Raw genomic sequence first — 24,729 nt, 5'->3', positions numbered from 1 at the left:
GTGGATCCATAATTGGCTTGGCCACAGGAGGCAAAGGTGGTGTTGAGGATGGTTTGTATTTTGCATGGAGGACGGTGACCAGTGCTGTTCTGCAGGGATCTGTTCCAGGACCCCTGTTCTTGGTGATTTTTATAAATGACATGGATGAGGAAGTAGGAGGGTGGGTTGGTAAGTTTGCTGGTGACAAGTTGGGGGTGTTGTGGATAGTCTGGAGGGTTGTCAGAGGTTGCAGCGTGACATTGATAGGATGCAGAACTGGGCTGAGAAGTGGCAGATGGAGTTCAACCCAGATAAGTGTGAAGTGGTTCATTTCCGTAGGTCAAATTTGAAGACAATATAATAGTGGGGTCTGGTATATACAGTACCCGGATCCTGGTCAGACCCCACTTGGAGTACTGAGCTCAGTTCTGGTCGCCTCACTATAGGAAGGATGTGGAAACCATAGAAAGGGTGCACAGGAGATATACAAGAATGTTTTCTGGATTGGGGAGCATGCCTTATGAGACTAGATCAGGGGTCAGCAACCTTTACCACTGAAAGAGCCACTTGGACCCGTTTCCCACAGAAAAGAAAACACTGGGAGCCGCAAAACCCGTTTGACATTTAAAATGAAATAACACTGCATACAACGTTTTGTTTTGCCTTTATGCTATGTATAAACAAACTATAATGTGTTGCATTTATGAAATTGATGAACTCCTGCAGAGAAAACGAAATTACATTTCTGCATGCAACAAAAACATTTTGAACTCCGAAAAAAAGACGTTGGGTTGAAGGTTACTTTTAAGTAAAATACTCAACGTCTATTTGAGTCCTTCTTGTATTTATGAAAAACGCCAAACTTAAATTTGCAGCAGCAAACCAAAAATAACGTCAGCCAGCTGTCAACCTGAAAAATAAAAGGACTATTTCACTGAACAATGAAAACATATGAATATACGTAAAATAATAGGCAATTAAAATATTTATCATACTTGTTCAGGTTGACTCACACCTGCCAATGCAGTCGTATTCAGTAGGGATGGATCGATGCTTAGGGGAGTGACCGGGAAGGATATTGTGTTTTTTCCTTCTCTGAACTCACAGAAGCGTTTCCCAAACGATGTTTGCATTGCGATGATTGCAGAATGTAAATACTCCGAATTTATCATGTCGTGACCTTGTTTGAACTCTCTCAAATTGGGGAAGTGAGACAATGTGCCTTTCTGTAAATCTCTGGCAAGCACTGTCAACTTGCGCTCGAATGCCAAAACATCCTCCAACATGTGCAGGGCTGTACGTCCTTACCCCTGAAGAGCTGTGTTCAGCGTGTTCAGGTGCGCTGTCATGTCTGCCATGAAGTGTAGCGTTTCCAGCCACTCTGGCTGTTCCAGCTCAGGAAAGGTGAGCCCTTTGCTGCCCAGGAAAGTTTTCACTTCTTCCAGACACGCGACAAAGCGTTTCAGCACCTCCCCTCTGGACAGCCAGCGATAAAAACACGTTGTAGTGGTGTGCTACACGCAGTCAGTAAACTGCAGTCAAAGATAGCTTTATTCGAACTAAACAGCCTTGCTTTTAAGCCTCCCTCAACCCGCCCCCCATGTGCGCGGATGCTGCAAAAGACACGTACTCACAAACCCCCGTAGGCTATCTCCCTTAGCCTGAACGCTGGCTAATTGTGAGCCGGTTCGGATGTGTCAAGAAATGGGTCGCCACAACGTCTTATTTAGATTGTACAAGATCACCATAATCTTCAAATTTAGAATTACATTTCAAAAACTAACAAACTAACATAAAATACATTTTAATTAAATACTGACCAATTATTTCCCAAAGCAACAGGGAGCCGCAGCACAGACGTAAAAGAGCCACATGTGGCTCCGGAGCCGCGGGTTGCCGACCCCCGGACTAGATTGAGTGGACTTGGCCTTTTTTTCCTTGGAGTGAAGTGACGGATGATGAGAGGTGCCCTGATAGAGGTGTACAGGATGAAGAGAGGCATTGATCATGTGGATAGTTTGAAGCTTTTTCCCAGAGATGAAATGGATAGCACAAGAGGGCATAGCTTGAAGGTGTTTGGATGTAGGTACAGAGGAGATATCAGGAGTTTATTACGCAGAGACTAATGAGTGCGTGGAATGGGCTGCTGGTGACGGTGGTAGAGGTGGATACGATAGGGTCTTTTAAGAGACTCCGGGACAGGTATACAGAGCTCTGAAAAATAGAGGACTATGGGTAACCCTAGGTAATTTCTAAGTTAAGGACATGTTCGGCACAGCTTTGTGGGCTGAAGGGCCTGTATTGTGCTGTAGGCTTTCTATGATTCTAATATTAATGGTGAGACTTTTGGCAGTGTGACTGATCAGAGAGATCTTGGGGTCCATGTCCATAGGACATGCAAAAGCTGCTGCGCAGGTTGACAGTGTTAAGAGGGTGTATGGTGTGTTGGCCTTCAACAACTGTGGGATTGAGTTAAAGAGCCATGAGGTAACATCACAGCTATATAAGACCTGAGTTAGACCCCATTTGCAGTACTTTGTTCAGTTCTGGTCACATCATTACAGGAAGTATGTGGGTAAGCCTGATGATGAGAGACATTCATTGGATAGACAAAGGCTTTTTCCTAGGGCAGAGATGGCTAACATGAGGGGACATAGTTTTAAGGTGCTTAGAAGTATTGGAGTATAAAGGTTGCATTATTTGTTGTGTAACCAAAACTATGTACCCAGCTTTGAAGCTTGCTATTTGCTATGCATGTATCCAAAATGAAATCTCAAGAATGTAGAAGACAATGGTATGTTAATGAGAGGCTAGCTAAGAGATGGAGATTAGAACATGATTAAGTCAATGGATAGAAACAATAGTGGCGGATGTACTTGTGATACGCAACTATAGAACGATTGGATATGCTAATGCAACTAAACCAGGAGATTGCTATATAAAATGCTATGTCCAAGGATCGGTGGGCAATCAGCGACTAGCTCAATGACTGTCTTAGCTTTGATTTGCAAATTAAAGTTTAATACTTATTGAAGAATCTTCTGGTCGTTTGTGGGGCACGAAAAACCATGACAGAAGCAGGTACAAGGGGGGTGTCCGAAGTAAGTGGTGGGTGTGTGGAATGCACTGCCGGTGATGAAAGTGTATACAATAAGGTCTTTTAGGAGCCTTTTAGATCGATACATGGAGCTTAGAAAAATAGAGGGCTATGTGGTAGGGAAATGGTAGGCAGTTAGTTTCTAGAGTAGGTTACTTGGCCAACACAACATTGTGGGCTGAAGGGCCTGTAACGCAAAGTGGATTTCTATGTTCTATAAGAGCATAAAAAATGGGAGCAGGAGTAGGCCATCTGGCCCATCAAGCCTGGCCCACCATTCAGTAAGATCATGGCTGATCTGGCCATGGCCTCATCTCCACCTACCTGCCTTTACTTCCATAACCCTTAATTCCTCTGCTATGCAAAAATCTATCCAACCTTGTCTTAAATATATTTACTGATGCAGCCTCCACAGCTTCATCGGGCAGAGAATTCCACAGATTCACCACTCTCTGGATAAAGCAGTTCCTCCTCATATCCATCCTAAATCTACTCCCCCGAATTTTGAGGCTATGTTCCTTAGTTTGCGTCTCACCTATGTGGAAACAACTTCCCTGCCTCTACCTCATCTATCCCTTTCATAATTTAATATGATCTCAGTCTTGGAGGCCAATGTTAGGCTGTCTTTAAAGAGAGTGAACCCTCACAAGGCAGAAGACCCCGAATGATCACCTGGTAAGGCTCTGAAAACTTCTATGATGATGGAATGCTTTGAGAGGTTGGTCATGACCAGACTGAACTCCCGCCTCAGCAAGGACCTGGACCTGTTGCAATTTGCCTATCACCACAATAGGTCAATGGCAGATGCAATCTCAGTGGCTCTTCACACGACCTTGGATCACCTGGACAATACAAGCACCTATGTCAGGGTGCTGTTCATCGACTATAGCTCAGCATTTAATACCATCATTCCCACAATCTTGATTGAGAAGTCACAGAACCGGGGCCTCTGTACCTCTCTCTGCAATTGGATCCTTGATTTCCTAACCGGAAGACCACAGTCTGTGCGGATTGATGATAATATCTCTACCTCGCTGACGATCAGCACTGGTGCATCTCGGGTGTGTGCTTAGCCCACTGCTCTACTCTCCCTATACACGTGCCTGTGTGGCTAGGCATAGCTCAAATACCATCTATAAATTTGCCAAGAATACAGCCATTGTTGGTAGGATCTCCGGTGGTAACGAGAGTGCGTACCGGAGCGAGATATATCAACTAGTAGAATGGTGTCGCTGGAAAAACCTTGCACTCAACGTAAGTAAGACGAAAGAGCTGACTGTGGACTTCAGGAAGGGTAAGTAAGACAAAGGAACACACACCAATCCTCACAGAAGGATCAGACCTGGAGAGAGTGAGCAGTTTCAAGTTCCTGGGTGTCAAGATCTCTGAGGATCTAACCTGGTCCCAACATATCAATGTAGTTATAAAGAAGGCAAGACAGCAACTATACTTCATTAGGAGTTTGAAGAGATTTGACATGTCAACAAATACACTCAAAAACTTCTATAGATGTACCGTGGAGAGCGACAGACTGCATCACTGTCTGGTATGGGGGGGGGGGGGAGTGTACTGCACAAGACTGAAAAAAGCTGCAGAGGGTTGTAAATTTCAAGAGCTCCATTTTGGATACTAGTCTACGAAGTACCCAGGAAGGCTTCAATTAGTGGAGTCTCAGAAAGGCAGTTTCCATTATTAAGGACCTCCAGCATCTAGGGCATGCCCTTTTCTCAGTTACCATCAGGTAGGAGGTACAGAAACCTGAAGGCACACGCTCAGCGATTCAGAAACAGCTTCTTCCCCTCTGTCATCAGATTCCTAAGTGGAGTTTGAACCCATGGACACTACCTCTCTTTTTAAATATATAATATTTGTGCTTTTGCATGATTTTTCATCTATTCAATTTATGTATACCTTAATTGATGTACTTATTTATTTATTATTTTTTTCTTCTATAGAATGTATTGCATTGAACTGTTGCTGCTAAATTAACAAATGATAATGATACTGATACTGATGTTTCTATTAAGATATCCTCTCATTCTTCTGAAGTCCAGTGAGTACAGTGCCAGGGGACTCAATCTCTCCACATAGCCTAACTCCCTCAAATCCCTCTGAAATCAACCTGGTGAACCTCCTCTGCGTGCCTCCAAAGCCAATACAGTATCTCCTTCTTCAAGTAAGACCAGAACTGCATGTAGTACTCCAGCTGCGGCCCACCAGTACCCTGTACGTTTGCAGCATAACCTTCCAGCTCTTAAATTCAATCCCTCTAGCAATGAAGGTCAACATTCCATCTGGGACTGTGAGAGTTAATGTCCAGATTACCAGCACCATTTTATTGCCTACCTGCACTGTAAATTGTACTGTAATACTTTTTAATCTGTAGTCTATTATTTTACCTTGTCCTACTTCAATGATTTTAAATTCCGTGGTGTTATTATTTCAGAGGGCCTGTTACAATAATTTATGTCGTTCTCTTACCGCAGAACATCACGGTTTAGGGGTTGTATCAGCGCAACCCAGACACCGGGTTCCAACGTCAGGCGAGTGACGTCGCCTGAGAGGATGCGGCGGCGACAGCCACTGCCGTGTGACGTCACAGGCGCGGATGCGGCGGGCGCTAGCGCCGGCTAGGGAGACCTCACACGTGCGGACGCGGCAAGGGAAGCGTCAGGGACGTCACACGTGCGGACTTCGTGGAGACTGACGTGTGGACGCCGCGGCGCAGGCGCATTAGGGAGCCCGGGCTGACAGGCGGTTCCCTTTGAAGGAGATGCGATTGGTTCGCGCAGGCGCGTCGGTCCGAGCCGGGGGGAGTTCAGGCGGCAGTGTCGGCGTGAGGCCGGGACCATGGGGAAACGGGACAACCGAGTGGTGAGTATCTGCTTCCCTTACTGGCAGCTGATGTGACGGCCGAGTTCCGTGCTGAGCGCTAAGCCACCTCTGCGTGAGGAAGACCCGGGCCTACAGCTTCGCGCCCCCCCGCCCCGCTCCTCGGCCTCAGCTTCAGTCCACGGCATCCCGTTCAGTTGAGCCTGTCAGTGTAACACCTCCGAGCCTGGGGTCTGCGCATAATCCGGTCAGTCTTCTCTCGGCAGGACCGTCTCCCTCATTGGCAGGCTTTAATGTCAGTGGATCCACAGACTGGTCTCTGCGCACCTCTGACGCCAGTCCTGCTAAATTACAGTAGATTGCTAAGTTTATTGTCAGATTTATCGAGGTACAGTGAAGAACTTTGTTTCGGGTGTCATCCATACACATCAATTCATTACACAGTGCATTGATGTAGTAGTACAGGTTTAAAAAAAAAAGCAACACAATGTAGAATAAAGTGTTGATTACCACCCAGAACATGCTGTCTTCTTGCAGCTACCATCAGGAAGGAGTTACAGAAGCCTCAGTTCCCACACCACCAGGTTCAGAAACAGTTATTACCCCTCAATCATCAGGCTTTTGAAACAGAATCAAGTTTAATATTACTAGCATATGTCGTGAAATTTGTTAACTTTGCAGCAGCAGTACATAATAAATTTAGAAAAATGAATTACATGAAGTATGTGTATTAAATAGTTAAGTAGTGCAAAACCTGAAATTTAAAAAAATGAGGTCGTGTTCATGGGTTCGGTATCTATTTAGAAATGGGATGGCAGAGGGGAAGATGCTGTTCCTGAATCTCTGAGTGTGTGCCTTCGGCTCCTGTACCTCCTTCTTGATGATAGTGATGAGAAGAGGGCTTGCTCTCGGTCATGGAAGTCCTTGATAATTGGAGCCGCTTTTCTGAGGCACCACTCCTTGAAGATGCCTTTGATATTACAGAGGTTAGTGCCCATGATGGAACTGACTAATATTACATTGCTCTGCAGCTCACTTCGATCCTGTGCGGTAGAACGTCCATACCGGACAGTGACGCAACTAGCTAGAATGCTTTAGTGACAAACCAAATCTCTTCAAACTCCTGATGAAATATAGCCCCTGTCTTGCATTCTTTATAACTGTATCGATATGTAGGGATAAGATTAGATCCACAGAGATATTGACACCCAGAAACTTACACTCTCATCACTTGTGATTGCTCTATGTGGATTGGTTTGTGTTCCTTCATCTTACCCTTTCTGAAGTCCATAATCAACTTTTTGGTCTTACTGATGTTAAGTGCAAGGTTATTATTGCTACACCACCCAACTAGTTGGTATAGCTCACTCTTCTACACCCTCTCGAGATTCTGCCAGCGGTGGTTGTATCACCAGCAAATTTATAAATGATATTTGAGCTATACCTATCCTAGTAATGGGTGTAGCGAGAATAGAGCAGTGGGCTAAGCACACACCCCTGAGGTGTTCCAGCGAGGTGGAGATGTTATTACCAATCTGCACACATTGTAGTTCTTCCAGTTGGGAAATTGTGGATCCAATTTCAGAGGAAAGTACAGAGGCTCAGTTTTTGTAGCTTATCGATCAGAGCTGTAGGAATGATGGTGTTAAATAAACGCTGAGCTATAGTCAATGAATAGCTTCCTGACATGGGTGTTTGTATTGTATCAGAGTGGATAACTTTACTCGCCCCATCACTAAACTGTTCCCACAACCTGTGGACTTACTTTCATGGACACTTCATCTCATATTCTTGATATATATTGTTTATTTTACTGTTGTTTTGATTTTTCCATAGCTTGTCATCTTTTGCACACTGGTTGTGTGTTCTTTCATTGTGTGTTTCTTTGTATTTACTGTGAATGCCTGCAAGGAAACGAATTTCAGTCTTGTATATGTTGACATATATGTACTTTGATAATAAATTTATTTTGAACTTTGAGAAGGTATAGTGCAGGCAGACAATACAGATTGGAATTGGTTCATTATTATCACATACTGAGATACAGTGAAAAGCTGGTCCTGTACTGTTCATTTCGATCAGGCATTACACTGTAAACTGAGATAGAACAAGGTAAAACAGTGCAGGTAAATGTTGAGGTGCAAGGTCAGAATGGTGTAGATTGTGGGGTCAAGAGCCCATCTAATCATTCCAGGTCATGATCTCAGGATCATTGTCCCATTAATAAGACACTTTTAGTGAAGTTGCAAAAAATAAATTCAAAACTGTTAGGCACTTGTGGATCTCGCCATTCTATCATTGGACGTTATCTGTGACCCTTGCTATAACAGTGAGGGGAGAAAACCATTTCTAAAAGTGAACCTTGATGTTTCCTTGACATTCCCATGGTGTGGGAGTCCAGGGCAAGAGGGCACACTCAGAATAGAGTGGCATGCATTTAATTTCTTTAGCCAGAGGGTGTTGAATTTGTGGAATTTGTTACCACAGGCAGCTGCGGAGGCCAGGTTGTTAAGTGTATTTAAGGCAGAAATCGACAGATTCTTGATTGGACATGCATCAAAGGTTACGGGGTGAAGGCCAAGGAGTGGGGTTGAGGAAGAGGAAAAAAAATCAGTCATGATTGTGTGACAGTGCAGACTTGAAGAGCTAAATGGCCTAATTCTGCTCCTATGTCTTATGGTCTTGTGCTCAGAGAGAACCCCATAACTGAAATAAGGACTGTATCTTTTAAAAAAAAGTGACTAGATCAGCAACCCATATTAAATGGTTATCTGCACTCCTCTTGTTCTAAACACATGACTGTGTAATAGTTTTATAAAGCCTGTAAGTACTTGCTCCAATTATCTTCTTGTTCTCCTTCTAGGCCTTTGTTAATCCAGTAGCTCTTGCAAGAGCTCGTGGTCCTGCTCCATCATCAGGACCATCGATACAGGATTATTTAAGTCGACCAAGACCTACTTGGTAAGAGTAACAGCTATATTTTCTGAATTTTATATCTCTAAAGTATTTTCTTTGTAACATTGTAGTATGTGTAATACCTTGGGGCATTCAGTATTGTAAAAATGTATAAAACTCTATTATATATGCATATAGCATTTTAGTTTGTCCCATTAGAATCTAGCCTGGAGTCTACAGACCCCTTGGTTATAGGTAGGGGTCCATGGTATAAAAAATAGTTGGGAATCCTTGCATTAAATACTTAAGTTTTGAATGCAAGACTTACTTAGGTTAACTTTCAAACATAAGTATTTGCTGTTTGGCTGTACAGTTGTACATTCACTGCTCACATCTGTTCAAAGCATTGTTATTTACACCTGCTTTCTTGGTCTGTTCCATACCATATCGAGTGATAGAGTAGTATACAGACCCTTCGGCTCTACCAGTCTTTGCCGACCACGTTGCCCACCAGCTAGTCCCAATTTCCTGTGTTCATCCCATACCTCTCCATGTACTTATCCACATGTTTTTTTAAATGATACTATTGTAGCTGTCTGGACCACTTCCTCTGGCCGCCCATTCCATATAGTCACCACCCTCTGTGTGGAAAAAATTACCCCTCAGGTTCCTTTGAAATCTTTCCCCTCTTACCCTGAATCTATGAACCCTAGTTTTGGATTCCCCTATCATGAGAAAAGGCTGCTATCATCCACCTCAGGAATGTCCCCCATGGATTTTATAAACCTTTGAGGATACCCCTCCTTCCCCTATGTTCCAAGGAATAAAGTTCAAAGTAAGTTCTGTTATCAAAGTACATGTATGAGGTTCATTTTCCTGTGGGCATGCTCAGCAAATCTGGAGAATAGTAACTATAACAGGATCAATGAAAGAATAATCAGAGTGCAGAAGACAACAAACTGTGCAAATGCAAACATAAATAAATAGCTGTAAGTAATGAGAACATGAGATATGAGATAGTCTTTAAAAGTGAGATATTTAGTTGTGGGAACATTTCATTGATGGGGCAAATGAGTGTACTTATACCCTTTTATTCAGGAACCTAATGGTTGAGGGGCTAATCTTGAACCTGGTGCTGCGAGTCCTGAGACTCTTCTACCTTTTAGCTGATGGCAGCAGAGAGACGAAAGCATGACCTAGTGGCGGGGATCTCTGATGATGGATGCTGCCTTCCTATGACGGTGTTTCATGTAGATGTGCACAATGGCTGGGTCACCCTTCCTGTAAATCAGACTCTCTGGTCCTGGCGACATCCTCAAATAGCTTTTGCTCTCTTCTTAGTTTAACCACATCTTTCCTATAACAAAGTAACCAAAACTGTACAGTCTTCCAAGTCTAGCCGCACCAATGGCCGATAGAGCTGCAATATAATATTCTAACTCAGTGCCCTGACTGACGAAGGCCAGTGTGCTAAATGCCTTTTCCACCAGCCTGTTTACCTGTGATGCCACATTCAATGAACTATACACTTGTAATCCTTTGTCTGTCTGTTCCATTATGTTCTCGACTGCTCCTCTATTCATTGTAAGTCCTACACTAGTTTGACTTTCCAAAATGCATCACCTCAGACGTCTCTATTTGCCACGGCTCAGCCCACTTCCCAAACTGACCAAGATCACTCCCTGTAATCTATGATAACCTTCTTCATTATCAACAACAGCTAGTAGCGATGTGCTACACACAGCGCTGAAATAACGACACGCAGTCGGTAAGTCATTTCGAGAATAGTTTATTTAAACTTCGCAGTGCTGTCGTTTAAATCCCTAGCGCCCGCCCTCTCCGGGCGGAAATGATGTCAGAGGTGCATTACCAAAGTCTTCCCCCGCGCGCTGGCTATTTGTGAGCCAGTTTGCCTGCACAGAAAGCGGGTCGACACATAACCCCCCCCCCCCCCCAGAACCAGAAATACATCTGCAGGAATCGGCAGATGTGTTGGTGAGCGGGACCACTTCTGGCCACCTCATGAACCGGTCTACCATAGTTAGGAGGTACCGTGCTCCTTGGGACACTGGTATGGGGCCCACGATATCCACATGAATGTGGTCGAACCTCTGGTGGGTGGGTTTGAACTGCTGCGGCGGGACTTTAGTGTGCCGCTACACCTTGGCTGTTTGGCACCAGCCGGATGGTTGTCCTGATAGATGGGTGCACCAAACCGTGTATGGAGTCAAAAACTCGCCGACTGCAGGCTGCCGGGACGATGGGGCAAGGTTGACCGGTAGCCACGTCACCTGGGCTTACAAGAAAGTCTTGCAGCTGCAAACCCGAGACTGCGGTCCTGTATCTGGGCATCTCATCATCTGCCTGCTGCGCCTCCGCCAGTGCTGCCTAGTCCACCCCCAGAGACAGGGCCTGGACAGCTGGTCTGGAGAGTGTGTCCACCACGACATTGTCCTTTCCCGAGACATGCTGGATGTCCATCGTGTACTCGGAGATGTAGAACAGATGTTGCTGCTGGCGAGCCGACCAGGGATCGGACACCTTCATGAGCGCGAAGGTCAACGGTTTGTGGTCCGTGAACACGGTGAATGGCCTGCCTTCTAAGAAGTACCTGAAATGCTGGATTGCCAGATGCAGTGCCAACAGCTCCCGGTTGAAAGCACTGTACTTGAGTTCGGGTGGTCGTAGGTGCTTGCTGAAGAATGCCAGGGGTTGCCAGCGCCCCTCGATGAGTTGCTCCAGCACCCCACCGACTGCTGTGTCGGATGCGTCCACCATGAGGGCGGTCGGAACGTCCATTCTGGGGTGCACCAGCATCGCGACATCTGCCAAGGTTTCCTTGGCTTTAACGAAAGCAGCCGTGGCCTCCTCATCCCAAGTAATGTCCTTACCTTTACCCGACATCAGGGTATACAAAGAGCGCATGATATGGGCTGCTGAGGGGAGGAAACGGTGGTAGAAGTTCACCATACCAACGAACTTCTGCAGGCCTTTGACTGTGTTGGGCCGGGCAAAGTGGTGGATCGCGTCTACCGTGGCGGGCAGAGGTGTTGCCCCGTCTTTGGTAATCCTGTGGCCCAGGAAGTCGATGGTATCGAGACCAAACTGGCATTTGGCCAGGTTGATCGTGAGGCCGAAATCACTCAGGCGGGAGTAGAGCTGGTGGAGGTGGGACAGATGCTCCTGACGACAACTGCTGGCTATAAGGATGTCATCCAAATAGATGAACGCAAAGTCCAGGTGGCTGCTGGAACGTCTGTGCGGCATTCTTCAGGCCAAACGGCATTCGGAGGAACTCGAACAGGCCGAACGGGGTGATGAGTGCTGTTTTGGGGATGTCTTCAGGGTGCACCGGGATTTGATGGTATCCCCAGACGAGGTCTACTTTGGAAAAGATTCTTGCCCCGTGCAGGTTTGCTGCAAAGTCCTGTATGTGCAGCACAGGGTAGCGGTCTGGAATGGTAGCCTCGTTCAGTCTGCGGTAGTCGCCACATGGTCTCCAAGCCCCGGCTGCTTTGGGCACCATGTGCAGGGGGGAGGCCCATGGGCTGTCGGACCTCTGTACGATCCCCAATTCCTCCATCCTCTTGAACTCCTCCTTCGCCAGGCGCTTTTCCGGGGGGGAGCCTTCATGCACGGGCGTGGAGGGATGGTCCCTGGGTCAGGATGTGGTGCTGTACCCCGTGTCTGGGCATGGCTGCCATGAACTGCAGTGCCAGAATCGATGGAAAGTCCGCCAGGATTCTGTTGAATTCGTTGTCTGACAGCGTGATGGAGTCCAGGTGTGGGGCTGGCAACTTGGCTTCACCCAGAGCGAACGTCTGGAAAGTCTCGGCATGTACCAGTCTTTTCCCTTGCAAGTCGACCAGCAGGCTGTGAGCTCGCAAGAAGTCAGCCCCCAGGAGTGGTTGGGCCACTGCGGCCAGTGTGAAGTACCACGTGAACCAGCTGGCGCTGAACTGCAGCTACACTGTGCAGGTGCCGTAGATCTGTATCGTGCTGCCGTTTATGGCCCTCAGTGGGTCCTGGCTTCCTTTTGCGGGCGTTCTACCCTGTCGGAGGCAAGACGCTGATCTCTGCTCTGGTGTTGACCAAGAAGCGGCATCCCAACTGTTTGTCCCAGATGTACAAGAGGCTGTCCTGGTGGCCAGCTGCCATAGTCATTAGCGACATCTGGCCTTTGCAGGGCGGGCGACAACGGTGGGCTTTTGTGCCCCACCACTGGTGGAAGAAACACCACTGTTCACTGCCTCCTCACTCCTGCCTCTGTGTTGTGTGCGCTCCCCTGCCGGGCCTGGTCTGGTCTGCTGTTAGGCACGTGGCCTGGTAATCTGACCGACGGACGCCACGCTCTCCCTCTTGGCTTTCCACAGCACGTCTGCCCGCGCTGCCACCTTCCAGGGGTTGCTGAAATCTGCGTCAGCCAGCAGCAGATGTACGTCCTCAGGCAGTCGCTCTAGGAACGTTTGCTTGGACGTGAGGCAGGGCTTGTGTCCGTCAGGGACAGCATCTCGTTCATGCTGACGCTGACGGCAGTCTGCCTCCCAAACCGTCCAGGTGAAGCGGGCGGGCACCCCGCTCACGCTGTGAGAGGCCAAAGGTTCCAATGAGCAGCGCTTTGAATGCTTCATATTTGCCTTCTTCCGGGGGCGACTATATGTAATCCGCAACCTGGGCGGCCATCTCCTGGTCAAGGGCGCTCACCACGTGGTAGTAACACATGGAATCAGAGGATATCTGCCGAATCTGGAACTGGGCTTCTGCTTGGCTAAACCACATGCATGGTCGCAGCGTCCAGAAAGTCGGCAGTTTTAGCAAAACTGCGTGAACAGATGAAGAGTCGATCATCTTTGGTCCAAATCCCGTTTGGACCGTCGGGGTCACCAACGTAGCGATGTGCTACACACAGCGCTGAAATAACGACACGCAGTTGGTAAGTCGTTTCGAGACTAGTTTATTCAAACTTCGCGGCGCTGGCATTTAAATCCTTAGCGCCCGCCCTCCCTGGGTGGAAATGACATCAGAAGTGCATTACCAAAGTCTCCCCCCATGTGCTGGCTATTTGTGAGCCGGTTCGCCTGCGCAGAAAGTGGGTCGCCACAAGCTACTAATTTTGTGTCATCTTTAAACTTACTGATCAAGCCTTGTTCATTCATACTCCAATCATTTATATAAATAATGAATAACAAGGGTCCCAACACCGACCACTGCAGCACACCAGTAGTTACCAGCCTCCATTCCAAGATAAAATGTTCAACAACCACTTGCTTTCTATCTCCGAGACAATATTGAATCCAGCTAACTTGCTGTCATGGTTTCGATAGACCTAACCTTCAAGACAAGCCTACCATGTGAGACTATGATGAAGACCTTGCTAAAGTCTAAATAGACAGCATCCTTATCCACTGCCCTACCCTCATCTACATTTCCGGTTACCTCTTCAAAACAGTCTTAAAAAAAAAATTCAAGGATGACTTTCCACATGCAAAGCTGGCTGACTGCTAATTGGTGTCTGTCTATCCAAATGCTGGTCGATCCTGTCCCTTAGAATCCTTTGCAGTAACTTCCCTACTACTGATATTGAGGAATGAATTGGACTGAAGGAAAGATGTGTGAAATAATTTGAAATTGAGTCTGCAGTTGTCTTTGAAACTGGGAATTCTGTTCCAGTTCTGTAGAAATTGGCAGTCCTCACTGCAGTCCATGCCAGATTGCTAGGAGAAGTATAATATCTCAAGGGTCAAGGGAAGAGCTGTATTTTTGTATAATGTTAACAACGGATTGTAAACGGGGAGGAAGTTCCTGCGAATGTGTCTATTGGCCAAGCTTGGCTCTAATTGTTTTACGTTTTAGATTTTTGCCCCCCGATCTCAATTGTTTGAAATTCAGGTTTGAAGGAGAATGATAAGGCAGGATTTTTTAATTTCGGAATCAGAGTCAAGGTTTAAGATCTCCAGCAAATATTGTGAAATTTGTGGTTTTGCGGTAGCAGTATGTCGCTATACAATAATAAAATCTGTAAATTACAATAAGAAATACACTTATAAATATTAAGTTAAATAAGTAGTGCAAAAATACTGTTAAATATATTGAGGTAGTGTGCTTGGGTTCATTGTCCATTCAGAAATCTGATGGCAGTGGGGAAGAAGTTGGCCCTAAAACATTGAGTGTGAGGCTTCAGGCTCTTGTACCTCCTGGGTCATGGGGGTCCTTCATGATGGATACGATCTTTTTGAGAGACTACTAAATAAAACTTTTCAATTCTGATACATAAAAGAGAGCTGTTGCATCTCTATGCTGGCATTCGGGGTGATAAGATCCTGGCAGATGCAAGTCTTTCCTTTGCCATTGTGTTCAGTGAATGAAGGGTTTTAGCAATAATAAGAGTTAATGACATTCATGAAGGATCCAGAGTTTCTCCTCTTCATATTAAAAGAGTTGAAAGGCTGTTTAGTGATTATAACTTCAATATCAATAAAGCTAATCTTTAAAGATCTTAATCTAAATGGTGCTAAATGTTTGGAGAAACAGTAAAATCAATTTATTTTTAATGTTGAAGCAAAATAATCCCTTTTCATTATTCTAAGATATTCCTTTTCAAATATTCATTCCAGTTTTATTGCATGTAAACTATTAGATTTCTAGACTTCTAGACTGCTAGACTTCTAGGTAATCATAACTTGTTACTTTCTTTGTAGTATGTTTCTCACCATGAACTGTTGTCCCTCTGGCCAATATTCACATCATGTATGTTGACAACAGACATAACTTAATCCTTCATGGCCTGCTGTGTTTAAATTGCTCTAATAACTGAATTGCAATCATTGTTAAGATGTTTTTACTCTCCCTTTGAACATGCATGCTAATCATTGTGCATTTGGTCAAGTTCAGCTAATGCCACAGCAGCTGTCACTTGTATCTCATCTGTGGTACAGCTGTTCATCTGTTAATTTGTGCCTTGAGTAGAGCAGTCTCGTAAAGTAATTTTTAAAATGTTGATTTAGGTTTCAAAGAAAGTAAAGTTTGTAGTACTGGAGGTGATTCTGCTTTGAAGTTTCATGTTAAAAGCATTTCTGTTTTAAGTATAGTGGAATCCAATTAATTGGGATGCACTGGGACCAGTACATTTTGGCCCAATTAAGTGGCTGTCCCAATTAGCCGAAGTTTCATGGAAAAGTTAAAATGTATTAAAAAGACCACCTGTTGTTTAACTGAGTAACAAATTATGTATTTAAATGTAATATGGAACAAATTAGAACATTACCAATATCACAGTGTTATGTTATAAAACTATGTATTAATTCCTGATAGTTATTAATAGAGTAATTCAGCTAATGTACGTTGTTCAGTTCTTTTAATTGACTTTAAATGAACAAAATCAGTGCACCTAGTGCAGATAATGAACTGATTCATACAGTGCTTTTGACGATTGCATCTTCCAAATCTTCATTTTCATTGTAACATTCAAGATGGTTGTTAACACCTTAGTTCTTTGTAGTACCAAACTTGTTGGAATTAGTGAAATTGTTTTATTTTAATTTCTAGCCATTTGGCATCTCTAACCTGGAATGTTTGAAACCGCAGTGAGCAAAACACTGAATTGTCTTTACTGTTTATTTCTTGCTAACTACCAGTTACAAAAAATCATGGCTTTTTGAATATAACACACACAACTGACGCTATCTTAAAAACTGTTTCCTCTAAGTACAGTGTAGTGTCTAACACTGTTAGATTATATAAAATAGATTTGCCTTGCAAATGATTAAACATTCCCCCTTTCGCTTTTAATCTATGCCCTCTAATATCTGATATTTCCATTCAGGTGTGTGGGAAGGGTTGGTGAGGAAGCTCTTTCTAACCCCTTTATGCTTCATAATTTTACAACGTATTCCTATCTGGTTGATTCTCCGCCTTCCTGACCATACCTTATGCTAATACTTTCTAATCCAGGCACATCCTGGTAGACCTCTTCTACACCCTTTCTAAAGCCTCTGAATCCCACTTTTACAATACAGCAACCTGAATTCTGCACAATTCTCCAGATGTGGCCTGAGCAATGCTTTATACAAATGCAACATAACTTCTCGTCTTGAGTATATACTGTATGCCCGATCAATAAAGGCCAGTATCTACTGGTTGCAAATTTCAAGGAGCTATGGACTAGCACCCCGAAATCCCTCTGGACATTAGCACTCCTAAGGGCTAGCCACTTGCCGTTTACATTTGACCTCCTTCACATCTGTCTGGATTAAACTCATCTGCCGTATTTTTGCCTGGTCATCGACCTCCAGGCAGAATAATACCCCTCTACCACTACCCTTTGTCCTCTATGGCCAAGCCTGGTTTGAACAAAATCTACAATGAAATCTAGATCCCATATTCCTTAATCTGGATCAACCTTCTATGAGAGATTTTGTCAAACGCTTTTTACTAAAGTCCACGTGAGCAGCATCCACTGCCCTATCCTCATCAATCGTCTCCACCGCCACAGTCAACTTAGTAAGACATGATCTCCCCCAACACAAAACTGCGCTGGCAATCCTAATAAATCCATGCTTTTCCCCACGCATGTAAATCCTGTCCTTAAGAATTTTACATACAGACACACCCCCCCACCCACCCCCCTTTCCCTGGGCAGCCGCAACAGGTGACCCCACAGCATTAGGGCCTAGATCTTGCAAATCTTTTTTCGTTGACTTAAGCCTACAAAATCTCCCATCGTCTAAGGTTCTCAAACCTTGCCATCCTTGTCTTTCTTCCCCTCATGAAGATGTTCTGAATTCTAACCAGCTGCTCTTTAATCAACTTGCATGTTAGATGTGGACTTAACCAGTTACAGCTGTTCCCAGTCTACTGTCCTCAACTTCTGCCTGATACTATTGTAATTGGCCTTCCCCCACTTCAGTTCCTTTTTGAAGTCCAGTCCACCCTTATGCTTATGCATGATTATCTGAAAACTTAAAGTTGTGATCCAGAATTATGGCCCAAAATATCAACTGTTCCTTCCTTTCCATAGGTGCTGCCTGATCCACTAGGTTCCTCCAACAGTATGTGTTACTCTGGATTTCCAGCATCTGCACAATTTCTCATGTTAAAGTTATGATCAAGTTTGTCTTGTTGGCTATTGTCAGAACGGAACTGATTAAATGCAGTTTGCACAGCTGTTTTCAATCTTGTTTCTAAAATATAAATACTTCTGTGGAGATTGTAGTTTGTACTCCAATTAAGATGTTTGTTGCTCCTACTGTACCACTTGTAGTTATTATTAACCACATCAGTGTAATGCTACTACAGCTCAGGGTATTGGAATTCAGATTTAATTTCTGCTGGCATCTGTAAGGAGACTGTACGTTCTCCCCGTGACCATGTAGTGTTCCTCTAGTGCTCCAGTTTCCTCCCACAGTCCAGAGGTGTACCAGTTACTAGCTAACTGGTCAATGTAAATTGTTCTTTCATTAGGTTAATGTTAAATTGGTGGACTATTCAACAGTGTGGTTCATTGGGCCAGAAAGACCTGTTCTACACTGTACCTTTAAATAAAAATTAAATATCATCCTGACCTCAAAGGCAATATACAGCTCTTTTAATATTTTCTGAATATTTAAGTGCTTTTCTGAACATTTCTGATATCATTAGCTGTAAATGGCTGGAGAAATAATTAGTTTCATATCCTTCCAGGGAAGAATTAAAAGAGCAGCTGGAAAAGAAGAAGAAAGGTTCTAAAGCCCTTGCAGATTTTGAAGAGAAAATGAATGAGGTTTGTTAATGCATTATTGGAAATGTTAAATGTCTCTCAATTAACCATATTTTGATCATTTGTTCTGCCTGTGATCGTAAGACATTGGAACAGATGCCATATGGCACATCAGGTCTGCTCTACCGTTCCATCATGGATATTATCCCTTTCAATCTTATTCTACTGCCATCCCCCAGTAACTTTTAACATCTTGACTGATCAAGAACCTACCAACCTCTGTTTGGCTGACTTGGCTCCCAGAACCATCTTGGAAATGAAGTTCACAAATTCCCTACCCTCTGGCTAGAGAAATTCATCATTATCTCAGTTCCAACCCATCTTTGCTCAGATAAGGGATCCAAAACTGTTCACAATACTCCAACAGAGGTCAGATCAATTACTTACAAAGCCTCAGAATTACATCCATGTATATTCTAGTCCTCAAAATGAATGTTAACATTACATTTGTCTTCTTTACCACCAACTCAACCTGCAAGTTAACCTTTAAGGAATTCTGTACAAGGACTCCAAATTCCTTTCTATCTCTGATTTCTGAATTTTCTCGGTTTATAAACTAGTCTACATCTTTATTCCTTTTACCCCAGTGCATGACTATACACTTCCTAACACTATATTCCATTTTCCATTACTATGTCCATTCTTCCAATCTGTCTTAATCTTTCTGCAGACTCCCTGCTTGATCAACACTACCTGCCCCTCCACCTATCTTTGTATCATCTGCAAACTTGGCCACAAAGCCGACAAATCTGTTATCCAAATTGTTGACATATAACGTGAAAAGAAGCAGTCTCAGTTCTGACCGGTACTTGCTACTGGCAGATAACCAGAAAAGCCACCCTTTATACCCACTCCTTGCCTCCTGCCATTCAGCCAATGTTCTATCCATGCTAGTGTAGCGGTGTGCTACACGCAGCGCTAAAATTACGACATGGAGTTGGTAACTGCAGTCGAAGGAAAAAACTTTATTCGAAAAACTCAGCCTCACTTTTAAGCCTCCCTCAACCTGCCCCCCCCCCCCCCGGCACAGAGGCTCCAAAGCTCTGTGCTCGCAAACCCCCGTAGGCTATCTAATTGTGAGTCGGTTCGGATGTGCCAGGAAATGGGTCGCCACATAACCCCCCCCCAGAACCGGCGATACACCCCCCAATGTCCACAGTCTGGGCCAGAACCTGCTTGGGAGGTCGGCCTCTGCGCCGAGGTGCCGGAAACTCGGCCGGTTTCGCCAGGTCCACATGGGCCGGTTTGAGGCGGTCCACCGTGAAAACCTCCTCTTTCCCCCCAACGTCCAGCACGAACGTGGACCCGTTGTTCCGGAGCACCATAAACGGCCCCTCGTATGGCCACTGCAGCGGTGGCCGATGCCCGCCCCTTCATACAAACACAAACTTACAGTTCTGCAGGTCTTTGGGTACGCAGGTCGGGTTCCGCCCGTACTGTGAAGTGGGTGTGGGGGCCAGGTTACCTAGCTTCTCGCGTAGTCTGCCCAGGACTGCTGCGTGATCTTCCTCTTGCCCCCGTGGGGCTGGTAGGAACTCCCCGGGGACGACCAGGGGCGCGCCGTATACCAACTCGGCCGAAGAGGTGTGCAGGTCGTCCTTGGGCGCTGTGCGGATGCCGAGTAGGACCCAGGGAAGCTCATCTTCCCAGTTGGCTCCTCGCAGGCGGGCCATGAGGGCCGACTTCAGGTGACGGTGGAAACGCTCCACTAACCCGTTCGACTGTGGGTGGTAGGCAGTTGTGTGGTGCAGCTGAGTCCCCAAAAGGCTGGCCATAGCTGACCACAGGCTGGAGGTGAACTGGGCGCCTCTGTCGGAGGTAATGTGGGCCGGTACACCAAAGCGAGATATCCAGGTGGTGATCAGGGCTCGGGCGCAAGATTCAGAGGTGGTGTCGGTGAGCGGGACCACCTCTGGCCATCTTGTGAACCGGTCCACGATAGTCAGGAGGTGCCGCACTCCGTGCGACACTGGCAGGGGGCCCACGATATCCACATGAATGTGGTCGAAACGCCGGTGGGCGGGATGGAACTGCTGCGGTGGGGCTTTGGTGTGCCACTGCACCTTGGCCGTCTGGCAGTGCATGCACGTTTTGGCCCATTCACTGACCTGTTTGCGGAGTCCGTGCCAAACGAACCTGCTGGAAACCATCCGGACAGTTGTCCGGATGGAGGGATGCACCAAGTTATGAATGGAGTCGAAAACACGGCGCCGCCAGGCTGTCGGGACAACGGGACAGGGCTGGCCGGTGGCGACGTCACAGAATAGGGTCCTCTCACCTGGGCCTACGGGGAGGTCCTGGAGCTGCAAACCAGAGACTGCGGTTCTGTAACTCGGAATCTCCTCATCCGCCTGCTGCTCCTCTGCTAGTGCCTCAAAGTCTACCCCTTGGGAAAGGGCATGAACGGTAGGGCGAGAGAGCGCATCCGCCACGACATTGTCCTTACCCGAGACGTGCCGGACATCCGTCGTGTATTCAGAGTTGTAGGACAGGTGGCGTTGCTGGCGGGATGACCAGGGGTCGGACGCTTTCGTAAACGCAAAGGTAAGCGGTTTGTGGTCCGTGAACGCGGTGAAGGGCTGACCTTCTAGGAAGTACCTGAAATGCCGGATTGCCAGGTAGAGCGCCAACAGTTCCCGGTCGAAAGCACTGTACTTGAGCTCGGGTGGCCACAGGTGTTTGCTGAAAAACGCCAGGGGTTGCCAGCGACCTGCGTTGAGTTGCTCCAGCACCCCACCGACTGCCGTGTTAGATGCGTCCACTGTGAGGGCGGTAGGGGCGTCCATTCTGGGATGTACTAGCATTGCGGCGTTCGCCAAAGCTTCCTTCGTTTGAACGAAAGTGGCGGTGGACTCCTCGTCCCAGGTAATGTCCTTGCTCGGACCCGACATCAGGGCGAACAGGGGGCGCATGATCCGGGCAGCTGAAGGGAGGAAGCGGTGGTAGAAATTGACCATACCTACGAATTCCTGAAGGCCTTTGATCGTGGTGGGTCGGGGAAAGTGGCGGACCGCATCTACCTTAGCAGGCAGAGGGGTTGCCCCGTCTTTAGTAATCCTGTGGCCCAGGAAGTCAATGGTATCGAGTCCAAACTGGCATTTGGCGGGGTTGATTGTAAGACCGTACTCACTCAGTCGGGCGCAGAGTTGACAGAGGTGGGACAGATGCTCCTGACGACTGCTGCTGGCTATGAGGATGTCGTCCAAATAGATGAACGCAAAGTCCAGGTCCCGTCCCACCGCGTCCATTAACCGCTGGAACGTCTGTGCGGCATTCTTCAGGCCGAATGGCATGCGGAGGAACTCGAAAAGGCCAAACGTGGTGATGAGAGCCGTTTTGGGGATGTCGTCAGGATGCATCGGGATTTGATGGTACCCTCGGACGAGGTCTACCTTGGAGAAGATCTGTGCGCCGTGCAGGTTTGCTGCAAAGTCCTGAATGTGTGGCACAGGGTAGCGGTCCGGTGTGGTACCCTCGTTCAGCCTGCAGTAGTCGCCGCACGGTCTCCAGCCTCCCGTCGCTTTGGGCACCATGTGCAGGGGGGAGGCCCATAGGCTGTCGGACCGCCGGATGATCCCCAATTCCTCCATCCTCTGGAACTCCTCCTTCGCCAGTCGGAGCTTGTCCGGGGGGAGCCGCCGAGCGCGGGCGTGGAGGGGTGGTCCCTGGGTCGGGATGTGGTGCTGTACGCTGTGTCTGGGCATGGCCGCTGTGAACTGCGGTGCCAGAACCGATGGGAAATCCGCCAGGACCCTGGTGAAGTCGTTGTAGGATAGCGTGATGGAGCCGAGGTGAGGGGCTGGCAACTGGGCTGCACCCAGGGAGAACGTCTGAAAGGTCTCGGCGTGTACCAGTCTCTTCCTGGGCAGGTCGACCAGTAGGCTGTGAGCTCGCAAAAAATCCGCACCCAGAAGCGGTTGGGCTACGGCGGCCAGTGTGAAGTCCCACATGAACTGGCTGGAGCCGAACTGTAGCTGCACCTGACGGGTGCCATAGGTCCTTACTGTGCTGCCGTTCACGGCCCTCAGGGGGGGACCCGGTGCCCTGCTGCGGGTGTCGTAACTCGTCGGAGGTAAAACGCTGATCTCGGCCCCAGTATCGACCAAAAACCGGCGTCCCGACCTTCTATCCCACACATACAGGAGGCTATCCCGATGGCCAGCCGCCGTAGCCATCAGCGGCGGCTGGCCCTGGCGTTTCCCGGGAACTTGCAGGGCGGGCGACAACGGCGGGCTTCTGCGCCCCACCGCTGGTGGTAGAAGCACCAGTGTTCATTGGGCCGGGGGTTGGCGGGCTCTGCGGCCGGGCCTGAATTGGTTTGCAGCTGGGAGCGTGGCTGGGAGATCTGTGCGATGGACGCCCCGCTCACCTTTTTGGCGTTCCACAGCAAATCCGCCCGGGCTGCCACCTTCCGGGGGTCACTGAAATCCGCGTCGGACAGCAGCAGGCGTATGTCCTCGGGCAGCTGCTCCAGGAATGCCTGCTCAAACATGAGGCAGGCTGTGTGTCCGTCGGCTAGAGACAACATCTCATTCATTAAAGCCGATGGAGGTCTGTCGCCCAAGCCATCCAGGTGCAGTAAACGGGCAGCCCGCTCGCGCCGTGAGAGTCCGAAAGTCCTGAGGAGCAGGGCTTTGAATTCCGTGTACTTGCCGTCTGCCGGGGGCGACTGTACGAACTCCGCGACCTGGGCCGCTGTGTCCTGGTCGAGGGAGCTCACCACGTAGTAGTAGCGGGTGTCTTCCAAGGTGATCTGGTGAACGTGGAATTGGGCTTCGGCTTGCTGGAACCATAGGTTCGGTCGCTGTGTCCAGAAACCCGGCAGTTTCAACGAAACCGCATGAACAGAGGCGGCGTCGGTCATTTCTGGTCCAAAAATCGTTCAGACCGTCGGCGTCACCAATTGTAGCGGTGTGCTACACTTTGCGGTGCGCTAAAATTACGACACGGAGTCAGTAACTGCAGTCGAAGGAAAAAACTTTATTCAAAAAACTCAGCCTCACTTTTAAGCCTCCCTCAACCTGCCCCCCGTGGCGCAGAGGCTCCAAAGCTCTGTGCTCGCAAACCCCCGTAGGCTATCTAATTGTGAGCCGGTTTGGATGTGCCAGGAAATGGGTTGCCACATAAGTATCTTTCCTTTAATACCATGAGCTCTTGTTAAGCAGCCTCATGGGTGGCACCTTGTCAAATGTCTTCAGAAAATACATGTAAACAGCCATCCACAGACTCTCCTTTGTCTATCCTGCAAGCAGTGAGTTAGTGTACTTGGGTTCATTGTCCATTCAGAAATCTGACGACAGACGCTTTTCTTAAAACATTGAGTGTGTGTCCTCAAGCTCCTGTACCACCACCTTGAGAAAAGAGCATGTCCTGAGTGATGGGAATCCTTTATAATAGATGCCATATTTTTGAGGCATCATCTTTTGAAGATGTCTTTGATGCTGGGGAGGCTAGTGCCCACAATGGAGATGGCTGAATTTGCAACTTTCTGCAGCTTTTTCCAATCCCCTGCAGTGGTCCCTCCATACCAGACAGTGATTCAGACAGAGCTCTCTGCAGTATATCTGAAGAAACTTGCGAGAGTCTTTGGTGACGTACCAGGTATCCTCATAAAACATAGCTGCTGTCGTGCCTTCGTTATTGCATCGATATGTTGGGCCCTGGATAGAATCTCGAAGATGTTGATATCCAGGAACTTGAAGCTGTTTACTCTGTGCACCGCTGATCCTTTGATGAGGCGTGTATTCCCTTGACTTCCCCTTCATGAAGTTTACGATCAGTTCCTTAATCTTACTGAACATTGAGTACGAGGTTCCACCTGCCATTTTCACCCTATTTTTCCAGAATGCAAATTAAAACCTAAATATTCGCAGCTAAAACTGAAAATATCAGACTACACATAATTGCTTTAAAAAGTTGTTAACACAAAATGTCAGTTCTTTTGCATCACCTGCCATCACAATGCAGTGTTGACATTTAACAATGCAGAAACCATCAGGAATGCCATCTCCCAGAACAATAGGAATTATATATTCTTAAATATAGAAACATAGAAAATAGGTGCAGGAGTATGCCATTCAGCCCTTCGAGCCTGCACAGCCATTCAGTATGATCATGGCTGATCATACAACTCAGAACTCTGTACCTGCTTTCTCTCCATACCCCCTGATCT

The 24,729-nt window shown here is 46.9% G+C and overlaps 1 protein-coding gene across 3 annotated transcripts in view; it reads left to right on the top strand.

Annotated features, from left to right (window-relative positions):
- Positions 1-5,792: 5,792 nt before the first annotated feature.
- The window catches only part of fam133b (family with sequence similarity 133 member B), a 58,027-nt gene continuing 39,090 nt past the window's right edge, over positions 5,793-24,729 (top strand). For 2 of the 3 annotated variants that reach the window (XR_009506926.1, XR_009506925.1), the window contains exons 1-3: positions 5,793-5,950; positions 8,772-8,869; positions 18,482-18,560. Coding sequence is in view for 1 of the 3 variants with exons in the window: in XM_059944953.1 (XP_059800936.1) it covers positions 5,927-5,950; positions 8,772-8,869; positions 18,482-18,560 (201 nt within the window). In the remaining 2 variants the exon portion in view is untranslated. The remainder of the gene's footprint in view (positions 5,951-8,771; positions 8,870-18,481; positions 18,561-24,729) is intronic. The other variant, XM_059944953.1, reaches the window with a different exon arrangement.

The sequence above is a fragment of the Hypanus sabinus genome, chromosome 20 (genome assembly GCF_030144855.1).
Source record: "Hypanus sabinus isolate sHypSab1 chromosome 20, sHypSab1.hap1, whole genome shotgun sequence".
Classification (NCBI taxonomy): Eukaryota; Metazoa; Chordata; class Chondrichthyes; order Myliobatiformes; family Dasyatidae; genus Hypanus; species Hypanus sabinus.
This window is presented reverse-complemented; position numbering and strand designations above follow the sequence as displayed.